General features: G+C 39.4%; 1 protein-coding gene across 1 annotated transcript in view; it reads left to right on the forward strand.

Moving 5' to 3' along the window:
• The first annotated feature begins 6,132 nt into the window (after nucleotides 1–6,132).
• The window catches only part of LOC138019314 (uncharacterized), a 50,532-nt gene continuing 43,320 nt past the window's right edge, over nucleotides 6,133–13,344 (forward strand). The window contains exons 1-2 of the mRNA XM_068866061.1: nucleotides 6,133–6,943; nucleotides 10,469–11,631. Of these exons, the coding sequence (XP_068722162.1) occupies nucleotides 6,458–6,943; nucleotides 10,469–11,631 (1,649 nt within the window). The 5' untranslated portion in view covers nucleotides 6,133–6,457. The remainder of the gene's footprint in view (nucleotides 6,944–10,468; nucleotides 11,632–13,344) is intronic.

Below are 13,344 nucleotides of genomic sequence, written 5' to 3' on the forward strand. Positions count from 1 at the left end.
TGGCCCGCCTTCCCCCCATCTTCTGTGGGTGGAGTTATTATTATTATTATTATTATTATTATTATTATTATTATTATTATTATTATTTACTGATTAAGTATGAATACAAACATGGTGGAATCGACAATAGGACATAGGTTCCCTACGAGGTTAACCACCATTTTCCCCTCCCAACCATGATACTCCACAGAAGACAGACCCCAACACCAGGAACTACATGCCCTACTCTTTGCGACAAGTGTGCGAGTTCTTCCGTCCCACAGGATTATGAAAATTGAAGGGTGATGGAGTTGTCTGCTTTGGGAGGTTTTCCTTGGGTTACTCTGGTTTCCCCCCCCCCCCCCCTCCCACCTCCTCCCTCCCTCACCAAAAAGAAAGGAACCGGGCAAACGGTATTAACATCTGTTCAATGTTGTTGAACCGTTTGCCACCCCCTGTCAACATGTTTGAGCATGGTTGGAGGGGAGGGGCAAACGGTTTCGACCTCGCTTTTCAACAAAATCGAAGGGATTTTGAAACTGTTTGCGCGGGCCTTAACGTGAGTTTTACTTTCATTTCCTGTGAGTTGGTTTGGTTGATAGTCTCCTCTCAAGTGAAAGAGCACTTTCTGCTCAGCTGTATTTGATGGTGGTGGTGGTAATGATGATGAAAGGGCCGTTATTCTCTCTCACGTAGACTAACACGGGCGGTAGACCGCGAGCGGTCTTCCTTCTTTTCTCAGAGCTACGCCCGGTTAGCGAGAATCAACCGCGACTCGCGGCTTTGCCGCTCGTGAGTCACGTAATGCATTGTAATTCGCGAGCGCTCCACTATCTTGAAGAAAAATAATAGACTACTCGCAGTCTACCCGGGCGGCTAAACTGACTTTGAAGGGGGTGCCAACAGTCCTAAGGGGAGAGCAAAAGCCCACTCAACCTCTTTCGCCCTCACAAAAATTTGGTTTTATCAACGGAGTTGATAATGGAAATTGGCCACCGTGCAGAGATTCTAAAAGCTGACGTTTCGAGCGTTAGCCCTTGTATTCGCTCTGACGAAGGGCTAACGCTCGAAACGTCAGCTTTTAGAATTTCTGTACGGTGGCCAATTTACATTATCAACTCTGTTGATAAAACTAAATTTTTGTATACTATTTCCCCACCGACGCAGCACCACAGTTTCTTTAGAAACTACCCCCTTCGTCTATTTCGCCCTTGTTGTTGAAAGACAGACAGACGTAGAGAGAAAGGGAAGGCCTAGGAACGAAGTTGATGCATACGGTAGATTTTTCTTCAAAAGTGGCCCGATGATTTCTTCGATTTGTGTCTAATTAAAGTTTGTTGACGGTTGTATCAACATCAAGTGGCTGGCTTTATCGTTACATTGGTCATTAATATAAACTGGCAATATCAATGGCGCCAGTTAATATTAATTTATCTCCACACGGCATTAACGATGGACTGCATATAAAAAATAACACGAGTTACGACCAGTTACGATACACACTTGCTTTCCGCCAGCTGAGGGCTTTTGTAGCAGCTTCTCCACAGTTAAATTTAGATCAGGAGGTATGTTGCCGTGTAGAAAATTGGAACACTGACAATGTCCTGATAAATATTGGGAGAGATACGTTAACAGCATGCAGAGATAACGATTTTGAAGGGGCAATGCTTTTTAAGTTTTCAACTGGAAAACGTCCGACTTTTTACATGTAAAGCTGTGAATTTGATTTCAAAGTGTCAGCGAGATAACAACGAGATACACCTGTAGATACGTTAACCGACTTGTTGTGAACAAGAATATTCCTAGAGTATATTATAAATTTATTCGCACCAACATTCATTTTTACAAAGGGCACAGCAAGTCACTTCGACAAACTTCTCGTTTTATCATTTGTAATCAGATTGTTCATCGTGTTAATGATATTGATGAATTATTATGACATGATTACAGTCAGTAATTAACTAATGGTTGACGGTGATAGAGCGATTTTCAATTGAGTGTCGTAAAACCAAAACCAAAGTAATTACTTTGGCCAATCAAAAAGAACGGAGACAATCCAGCAAACCAATCAAAACTCGAAGTAATTACACGTAGCCGACACAAAGAGCGGGAAAATGTGCACGCGCGAGCCACGATTGGTTTTGGTTTCACTTCTGATTGGTTGAAAAAATGGCGCGAGAACTTTGAACCAATCACTGAGTGAAGTAATTATAAACCAAAGTAATTATCTAATTACTTTCGACACTCAATTGAAAACCGCTCTAAGCTTGCCCTAACTGACGATAAATTGGAAAGCACTTCGAAGCGCGTCGAGGCGGTTGCACTATAGCAATACCAAAATGATATGGATCCGAAAAGCTGCCCATATTAAACGGTAACTTGGACTATTGGTCAAGATAGGAGAAGTCAGTTCGGAAATTCCATGAGCTCATATTATGCATAATCATTTCTGGGAATGATGTTATGCATGAAGCATTGTTTTGGCATCCATGACGATTTATGATGCCAGGAGTACTTGCATCCTTTCCGGGGCTTTTAATATTAAGAGAGGACATGGGTCAATGGGTGAAAGTCAAGATACAATTGATACATGAAATGCACGCTACCTCTCAAGTAAACATGGTTCACCCGATATTCGCAGTTGTGTAGCGGATCTCGTAACCGTCTACTATTGTTTGGTATTGTAAGCAGCTGCTATTGATTTCGAGTCTAAGTCATTTTTTCAATTGTTTAGTCTTCTGTATTTGGCTAGCATGAGTAGTGAGCCAATCACATTATACGTTGCGAGAGCTGCGTTGCGAGAGTTTCTCTTACCAAAAAACGAATATCTGCACAAAGAAAAGTGGTGCGATAAAACGACGTTTGAAAATCGATGAACAAGCCGTTTTATATCCAATCGATTGTAACGACGTTGACAACTGAAATCGTAACAAACACATATCAGTCAAGATGCACCAATCACGAATTCGAAGCTTGTAATTTATACAAAGAAGATACTGCCTATTGTAGTAGTTAAAGCAAAATTCTACGGTTTAGAGTAAGAATTTTTACATTAGGTTAAAGTTAGCAGTGATTCAAAACAATAGATTGAAATCAATACAGGTGTCTCTCAGGGAGTACCGCGCTCTCTGATTGGGCAATTTAACGGACCATGTTTTTGGACATTTGGTCAAGTTCCAAATCACCGAGTACAATTGTAGAAGACAACTCAAGGTTAGTTGAGGTTAGTTCATCTTAAATACGATACAATACATAATTAATAGACCTCTCCCCATAGGGGCTTTTCTGGGCCAAGTTAAGAATCCCAACTGGCCGGAGGCAAACCAGTTGGCTATTTACAAGTGCAGCTGGGAAGTTGAACCAGGGACTACCAGGAACAAATGCAGCGAGTGGTCAGAGCGGGTCTTGAACCCGGGATCTCCGGATCTCAAGCAAGCGCCCTAACCACTGGGCCACACTGCCTCCACGAAAAAAAGATATCAAAAACTCTGTTGATATTTTTAAATCCAATCTTAAGACTTTTTTATTTAAAATATTTTATAGTGAATAGTGAATCTGAACTTATATATATATTTATTTTATCATTATCATGCTGCTTGAGGGTATATCGTTTTAATTTATGTAAAAAGCATAGAGACGTTTTGTATTATGAGTTTTTAAGAATTAAATTAGTATTACTATTATTGCTATTATTATTATTATTATTATTATTAGTAGTAGTAGTAGTAGTAGTAGTAGTAGTAGTAGTAGTAGTAGTAGTAGTAGTAAATTTCTGGTCCCCGTTGTCAAAATTGGACCATATTTTCACGTCCGTCGCTCAAACTCGGGTTAGAATAGATTTCTAGCGAAAATTGCGTCTGACTTGTCCTCTTTTGCAGCTCCATGAACCTTTTGAGGGTCATAATTTTCCAATCGTTTTTTTGTCAGAAATCAGATTATTACCAGCAAGTTATGCTGCATTTGTTGAACCATCTAAGCTACTGCTCATTTTCTTCGTGGTCTTGATCGATGCGGAATAATTCGGAATGTCGAGGGGGGGTGGAAGGACCATAGAATAGGGTCCTGATCGGAGAGGGAAACAAACTCCATCTTAATTAAATCGGAGTTGTCCTTGTTTGCATTGTAATTTAAAGAAACGCCTACCAAGGAGCATTTTAAAAGAACTTTTGTTACAGCTTTGAGTCATCCCTATGAAGGCACTTGACTGCGAAATGTCGAAACATTGGATCTTATATACTTTGTAGTAAGTCGCATTCATTATACACTTCAAACTAGCCATGGTCACTTCAAACTGGCCATCATCCATTCTCGTACCCAGAGCTGCGATCTTCTTGGCCAGCGCCTAACCCTGACCAAAAGGATCGCGACCTCTGGGAACAAGATTGGCCATCATCCTAGTGGTTGCATTGGTGAGAACCTTAACTCGCACGTTAACTCAATCTCACCGATAAAGCCTTCTTCTTCAAGTTTCAAGTTCAAGTTTATTGTAGAATTTCATTATATAATACATTTTTCAATCTGCATTTTTCAATCTGCACTTCTCGCTCGACTAATGCTGAAATGGAAGAGTCATAACATTCAATCAGTTACAGTGGAAGCGGCTTGAATGACCGTGCAAATTTCCGATGCAACCAACTCAAGCCCGTTGGGATCACTGTGGTTGATTGCGAGATCATATCCTTGAACTTCGGAATAGACTTTTCGACTAATATTCTTGCAGTTTTTCGAATCCAGAAATCTCGTAATCAAGCGTGCTTAATGTTTAAATTTATATCTGCTGACAAAAAGAAAAGGTTAAATCCACTTAAAGTTTATGGCCCAACCCTTATTGCGGAGCCTAATTCCGGCTTATATCAGCTTTTGTTGACTCGGCACGTCAGAGCTGAAGTACATGGCAAAGCAGCAACATGTTTGAAATATGCGTTTGACCAGTGACTTCCTACTGATATTGACATTTCTTTTGTCTTGGACATTAGTTCCGGCTTATTGACTTTGTATAAGAGCTAATGGCATGAAACAAAAAGGTGTTTACAACTGAAGGAATAAAATCCTCCACTTCTGAAAAAACCGCAGTTTGGAGGGCTTCGACTGCGGACGGATTTCCTTTTCAGCAGCTCTATGATGTTTTTCTGTACAGCAATAATTTCAACGAAGTTACGTCTAAAGCTGTGTGAATGAAGAAAGAATCGACACTGCGAGACGGTTCAAGCAACAAGGTTGCAAATAACTAGCCCATTGTTTGCGAAGCACCCTCTGTGAACTGTGCTTTGGTTAAGTTAACTTGCTGTTGTGCTAAACCAATTGTATGGATCAAAAAAAAAAAAAAAACAAACTTTGCATCGAGTCTCCGGATTCAGACCAAGCACGTTTTGCGAATATAGCCTTTTTCAGTCTAAAACGAAATTCAAAGCTTTTAGACCCTATTTTAAACTTGAGCAAATGTGGTATTATTTCCAGAACTAAGTCAAAAAAATCGTGCCCAAACTCAGTTGTATACCACTTGTCTTGGCTGCAATGTTCGCAGGTGCTAGAAGTAACTGTCGAGCACCTTCACACAGAAGTTAAAACGGAAGTGAAAATATCTCTAGAATCTCGAGAACTACGTGAAGTTCTCGTAAGGAACCAGTTTTGATTTGTCTGTTGCAACTTACGTCGTGCAAACATAAATGTTCATGAAGATCATGCCGTCTTTTTAGTCATTTATTAAAGATTGCCAGAACGAACAAACAATTGCAAACTAAGGAATATCACAGGTGCTAAGTCGATGATTGGATTGTTTGATATTGTAACTTTATCAAATCATAAACTAGTTAATTCAACTTTACAAAGAAATTACCATTTACAATTTAGGAATTAAAAAAAAAAATTTTTTTTAGTTTGTATGTCAAGTGATCATGATTCGTGGTTCATTGGCCGACCGTAGGACAACTGGAGAAGTGGATATCTGTGCCATGAGGCATTTAGACTGCCGATAGACTAGAGGTTCCTTTTTTCTGTTATTGCATCCGAACCCCTCGACTCGATGTTGGTTTTGCATCTAAGATTCACACGGAATGCTCCTGTTTTTCGCGCATTTTTTGTTTGAACTCGTTCGTGTTTCCCATGTGATCCGCGATCGACCAATTATGTGCTTCCGGTCGTGTGAAACAAACAACTCCGAGCCCAAACAGCATGGTTCAGAATGGGAAGTAGTCGACCTGCAAAACTTGTGGTTGTCAGAAGTTCCTGGAAGGCGATTTTGAATTTTTTTTCTTTCTGACTCAAAGACGTGACCGAAGCATGTAAGTGCTGTTTGAAAATGGTCGTTCGACGCACTTTCGCGAAGATGTAGTGGATGTCTGTGCTACCGAATACTTGGTTATGTTACGTGGAAGATTTGTTATTTATCTCGGCTAATTTGGCAAAAGATGAAAAAAAGATACTGCTCTAACGTTGGCTCCCTCTATGGAGTAAACTGTTGTAAAGCTTTGTGTAGACCATGCACTCTCTAAGGCGACGTCTAAGCCAGAGATGGCAAAGAGCGGACAATGTAATCCCGGTCGCCGAATCAGCTGAATCAGGGCAAGCGGAAGAAGGTTCCTCGAATTCTCAAACAACTGCACTTTTGCCTCAGTCAGAAAGTCGAACCGTTGAAGAATATAGCGCAGGGGAACTACATTTTATTGTAGACTATGTGGGCTCAGCTCAAATATCGGAGGCAAAATCCATTACACGAATGCTTGACACTCTGAAGAGGATTAAAAAGCAGCAAATTCGAAGTATACGAGTCAATTTTACTATTCGCGATGGAATTCTCCTCGTTTCTAGCTTCGAATCGAACTCTTTAGTCCTCACAGCACCGCTCTATGCTATCGCCTTGTGTGTTCAGGAGCAGCTTCGAGGATTTGACACAACTTTTGGGCTGAATATCACTCGAAGGAAGACTCACATGTGCCATGTATTTCAAGCAGGGTCACAACTTGAGGTGAGGCATCGCCGTCGATATTAAAGTTGTTTACAACGGCGACGAAAAGTAACGTGTTTTGATTTCTTTGGTGAAGGTATTCAGCTGTGCCATTTGGATATATTGTTATGTTTTCATGCTTTTCCCATTTTATTGAAAGGGTCTTCATCTGTGAAAAACGAGTTCGCGATTTCTTTCAGAAAGGTTACAAAACAAGTTCGTTTGTTCGTATCAGCGTGAACATCTCGTCCGCGCGTGTTGTCCGCCTCGTAGCGAAGGAATCTATTATTCGAAAAGTCGTCACTGAAATTCCAGAAACTGGCAAAGAAAACAGTTTCGACCGTTTCTTTAGGCAATATATTATTCAGGAAGATAAAAAGGCAGCGCTCTTGGCCGCGAATACTACGGTATACCAACTATTTTTTGGTCACGCCACTGATAGTTGTTTTCTTGGACAATGCAAACTTTATCACGAGATCCAGTTCCTTTAGGACACAGGAAACGGTGATGAAACTCGGATCTTTTGATTTCTTTTGAATGGCAATAATGGAAAATTTCATGCAGTCAAAGGTTTGAAATTTCGTAAGACACTTCAGGCTTAAATACAATCCTTCCCCAGAAGGCACCCCGTGCTCGCTTGTTTACGACGGTTCTGTTATCGGACATTCGAATTTGGGGCGATTTGTCACCCGTTTTGGGCTAAATCGCGCTGTGTACCGGGTATTTCACCGTTTTGACACCCGATATTTTTGGGATCATAGCCAAGGTAAGAGTGGAGAGATTTTTCAAGTTGTTTACGAAAATTTCTTTTGCCGTCGGTGTGTTTACGTAATTGGTCTCTTTTGTATTCTAGTGGGAAGGAACATACGGTGAATATAATTTCACTATTTACGTAAATGAGAAAACCACCTTGTCAGTTTTATGTAATCAATGTATGATTCATTTGTTTTGTTTGCAAGAAAAGGCCGACACAGTCTATTGGATATAGTGGCTAATATTTATTCTTGACAAACATTGGCAAAACATGCATAGTGTACGTCGTTCCCATTGTCAAAAGTACAAGAGATCTGTGATGTGTCGAAGCACTCAAGACCCAGGTGGTTTTTCCAAACTTCCTTCTGCTCTTAAAAGAAAGAGGCTTATAAGGGCGAAAAAGAAGGATAAGGTTATGTAATACATGTATGTCCTTAATTACATCTGCACAAATAAAATTGCTATGCAATCAACAATAATTATTGGTGCATTGCGGTAATTTAGCAACCGATTCCACATTCTTACGTAACTCGAATTATTTTAGGCAAAAATCATGTCATGCTTTTTGTAAACAACCGTGACCATAAAAACTACGTCACTGTGTCGGGATTTTGCGTGACTTCCTAACAGGTACAGAGTGGTCAGATTCACATGAAGCTCATCAGATAACAAATAAACTTGAACTTGAATTAAATTTCACAGGATTATTTACTCGCAACTTAAGTCCCTCCTAAAGCATTCTGGCAATTTGTGTTGACTTAAAGAGCAAAGGAATCTGTTTTTTGACATTAAATGGAATTGAAAACCTGCATATTGCATGTCACAGTCGTGTAGTATGTTTGTAACTACAATTTATTATATTGCTGAGATCACTTTGTTTTTTTCCATTGCCAATAACACTTATTACCACAAAAACGAAAGGAAGCATTTTGTTATGCTGTGAACAAGGAGTGAGAAGCCAATTCTGGTTTGTTGAAATGATATGCTTATAGATTTTTGATATACTCCAGGGGCTGGTTTGAGTATCGAGTAACCCACATTCTCAAGAAGCGGCCTAAAAGCCCTTTTCTCTTGTTGTGTCTGTGGACATACCATTTTATAAGAATGCTCCCAAACACCTCATTTCAAAAGCAAAATATTATTGATGATCATGTGAAGATGACTTCATTTTATCATAACTGTGCAAATGCATTTTTTAATGAGGCTAAATATCATTTAATTAAAACCCTTTGATGCCTGAACCGGGGTAAACCGGCCTTACTTAGTATTTTGCTCATACTTTTGTATTTTCGCCAGATGATTTTACTCGTCAATGGGGAACCCCCAGGAGTCAATGGGTTAAGCAAAAATAAAACCAAACCAATGCAGTGGTTTCTCCTGAGATATTTGGGGGGACTGGGAGCACGCTCGCCTAGAAAATTTTGAAATCTAGAAGCGCGGAAATGCCATTTTCAGTGTTCTAACATTGATTTCAGACAAATGACAGTTTCATTTAAAATCTCCTTTTTGAAAGGCAAAAATAAGTGAAACGACAGTCATGTTGGGAAAAGCAGGTTTAGATTTTTCTTTGCTTCCGCATGTGCAAATACTCGACGGCCGAATGAAAAACGTTGCACTTGCACAATTTAAATTGTTGTTATTAATTAGCAGAATAACCTTAAATTTCAACAATTGTGCTGGTTTGATTCAAGACTTCTCATCTTGCCTTTATAATACAAAGCAGTATGAATTGCTTCTATAATGCAATTGGGCACCACGTGTTACCGTAATCTAAACATCCATTGTTCTTTTGTTATGACTTACTTACGTACAGACAGGAAAATTTGCATTTTCCAACGACTTTTATTTCAATAGGCACAACTTCATGATGTTCCTCAACTATCAAATCAGTCAACCATAGTTTATTTCAGTATGGATAATTATAACAAACAATGTAGTAATCATATGTCCGATAAGTCCGACAACTTGTTAAATGATTAAATATTGGCTCAATTTCTTCAACTACCAGAGGATTGTGACCTTTTGAACCTAAATGAAAAGAGTGTGTTTATTTCTCTGCCATGCTGTTGGCTGGAAGCGACCGAAAGATGTAGAAGAAGCGATTGAAGCCACCGAATGCCCAAACGAGTTTGGCCTGGCCAATTACTTACAATGCAAGATAGCAACAGAGCACATCAATGCAGACGGTACAGGATACAGCGGACGATTTCAGCTTTGTTTTAAACGCTTACATCCTTTTGTATATGTATACCGGTAATTGCGCAAAATTGAGTGTGAAGTTACTCTGCTGTCTTAAATATTTAGGGATAAGAAGCAACGCTGAGATTGTTAGTCACGAGTGGATTGTTATGACCGGAGAAGCCAGCGACTACTGAAACCACTCTTGCTTACTTGCTTGCTTTTGCTTTTCGCTCCCTCCCATGTTTTAGGGTAAGTATACATTGACGGGTGCCGTGGGAGGTGGACTGTGGCTCAGTTGCCCTGGTGACCTCCTTGCTGCTGAGGACAGTTTTCCTCCTCTCTTGCTTCCTTTATGGCACCTACCCTTCAGTGAATTGGTGTAGCATTTTAAATCTTAGGTTTGAAAGAAACTGCCTTTCAACTTAGCGAAAAAGTACCCTATTTCTGAGTGAAGTAGCCAACGAAAAGCATTGACTGTTGGTTCTTGTTGAAACCACTGTGAAGTTTGAAATTTGCATTCCCCCTGGGAATAAATTTTCTGGCAGATGAATCCACTTTGTTAATGATCAGTGCTTATCATTCAATTGTACTTTTTTTTTTCATATTTATTAGGCTGCCAGTATTGTACGAACTGTGGCATTAGCATTTAAAGCCATTGGCAAGCTAACAAGGGATAAAATTGAAAGAGAATCTCGACATGCAAGAAGAACACACTCAATCAGTAGTTCAGAGCGAACTCGTACAAATTCAGAAGTTTCTACAACTTCAACTATCGATAGCTTATCTGTAGAAAGAAGACATTCACATGTTCAGGGGAAGCATGGCATTGACAATAATTTGTCAGGACAGAGATCACCACATGGAAAGAAATTTAACAAACCTAGCACTGGTTCATCTATTTTACGTCACCCAACAAGCTCAAGTTCTCATACATCTGGGCGTCATGTTGAGTTTTCAGCTTTATCGCCGGTACCTTCTGATGGTAGTGACAGTGATGTTAAAGAAGTTAAAGAAGCTTCAGCAAAAGAAAGTGTTGTTGATGAAAAGATTTCATTTAAGGCTGATGTCCATGCTTTTCTGGCCCCAGTGCAAGCAGAAATACCTGTCTGGGTGAAAAGTCAAGTTGATGAGCCAGTTATAATGAGAAGGTCCAGGTTATCTACTATGGACCATGAACAGGTTGTCGTAAATCCTAATTTAATAGAAGGAGAAAATCTTGAAAATTCTTATTCTGTGGATGAATTAAATTTGCATTGCAATTCATTGCCAGACTCTCGTGTTGCTGACACATCTCCAGTTGTAGCCTCTCTTACTAAAGATCAGAGAAAAAGCACAGGAGAAAGAATAGTTCAAGAAGAGAAAAATGAATCAACTGTATTGTTAGAGAATGCCAAAGTATCAAGAGAGCTTGATTTTGGAAGGTCTGAAAAAGAGGATATTACGGACAATTTTTTGGTGGATACTCCATTTCTTCCTATTGAGAACTTTCATAAAGAACCGCTGGTTTCCCCAGATCGTTTTTCATCAAATGCTGCAAAATACAAAGGACTTCATTCTCAAGACACGCTCTCAATGTTGGACAATAATGGACATGTGGATGATCCTGAAACAGTTCATAAGGCAATTGCTGCAGTTGAAAGGGGACAAATGGAGCTTGTAGAAAAGTATTTGGATGCAGGGTTATCAGTTAATGCACATGATGCTGTTAGGAGAAGCCTTCTATACTACGCTGTCTCTCTGGGCGATGTGGAAATGTCTGCACTTCTTTTGAAGAGGTACATGTACTTGGCTAATATTACATTTCCACTTCTGACCCCCCACCCCTTCCCAACCCTCCCACCCCCACCCCCTTATACACCTTATTCCAAAATGGCCACCATTTTAGTATTTTTTGAATTTAATTTTTATGTTAAGAACCAGGTGACAAGGGCTAATTTGCAATCCAAAAAAAGAATACCTTATTACATGAAATTTTGGCGACACTTTAATTTAGCAAATTTAGCGATTTTTCAAAATATCGCTAAATTAAAATGTACCAAAATGAAGTGTCGCTAAATTTAAATCGTCGCTAAATTAAAGTGACTACAATGGGAAATTCCGCCATCTGCTCGGTTTCACACGATCACGCGCGCTATTTTACGGTCGACTATGACGTGTGTCGGATTTCAGCTTCACAACTGAAATGGATTCTTCGCTCGCATTAAATCTCACTTTCCCATGTGGACTAGGCGGTTTCCATGTTTATAAAGAGCTGTGGAATCCTAGACTAAATGAAAAGCTTGACACAATTCTGCTGCAATAAGAGAAACTGTTAGTCGGCTTACACCAGTCTCCAGGAAGGAGATGTATCCTAAAGGGATGGGAGAAAGCGGGATTCAAGGAAATTGCCAACAGCGACAAACCACTACCACCTGTTGATCCATTTGAAGAAATTGACCTGTCTTGATCGGTGTTTTTAGAAAGTTAATGGCTAGGTACTTGTAAAAGGAGCATTGACTCTGTGTGACAATGTAAATATGAGTGAGGACAGCATGAAGCTGAAGATATGACATTATAGTTGCAGTTTTATTTGTTTTGTTAAGTTTTATTACATTGTATGATTTTTTTTATGATTTTTTTTTAATGAACCCATTGACGTTTATGATTTTATCAAATAAATTTTCTATTTCTTAAGAAAAATTGTGTTTGTTCATCGTGGTAAAGTACAATTATTGTACTTTATTATTATAATAATAATAATCAAGGTATTATCGTTTGTCTCACGATGTGGTCACTTGTGATATGAATCGCCAAGTAACTACATCATGACACAAACGATTAATAATTGTTATTTGCTGCGGTTCGAAGAATAGCAGCAAATCGTTGTTTTCATGGTTCGCCGGTTTTTGACAGTTTCTATGGCGACGCAAGTACTATAAGGGCGAGATTTTGCTGAGTCGAGCCATTCTATGCTGACGTTGCTGCCAACTTGCTCTCGTTTCGAGATTTTCTATTAATGTCGTTTCGATTTATTTTGTTATCTTACAGTTGTTGGATTTGCCACCCCTCACCCTCGGGGTATTTGTTAAGTGCCTGGTTCTGCATTTGGGAGGGTTCAGGTTTCCTCTGAAAATAGGGGCAAACTTTTAATGTTCTATTGTCGTTGCAAAAGTTTTGAATACATTAATTTGCCAGAAAGTTTCAGCTTGCAAAATCGCAAAAATTAAGTGACTTATGTTCCAAAATTTACGAAAAATGGCTAAATTAAGGTGTCGCTAAATCCGGATTTTTCAAAATCGCTAAATTAACGTGTCGCCAAAATTTCATGTAATAAGGTACTAAAAATGACGGCCATTTTGAAATAAGGAGTACACATGTACTTTGCTGCAACTGAGAGTACATGTAAAAGGGATTACTGTTTGGTGAAATACAGTGAGGCTTCAATCTAGTCAAGGCTGTTAAATTCCACAAGTGAGTAGCGAGAGGATTGTCCGTAATTTTTGACTTAC

Source organism: Montipora capricornis, chromosome 10 (assembly GCF_036669925.1).
Source record: "Montipora capricornis isolate CH-2021 chromosome 10, ASM3666992v2, whole genome shotgun sequence".
Lineage (NCBI taxonomy): Eukaryota > Metazoa > Cnidaria > Anthozoa > Scleractinia > Acroporidae > Montipora > Montipora capricornis.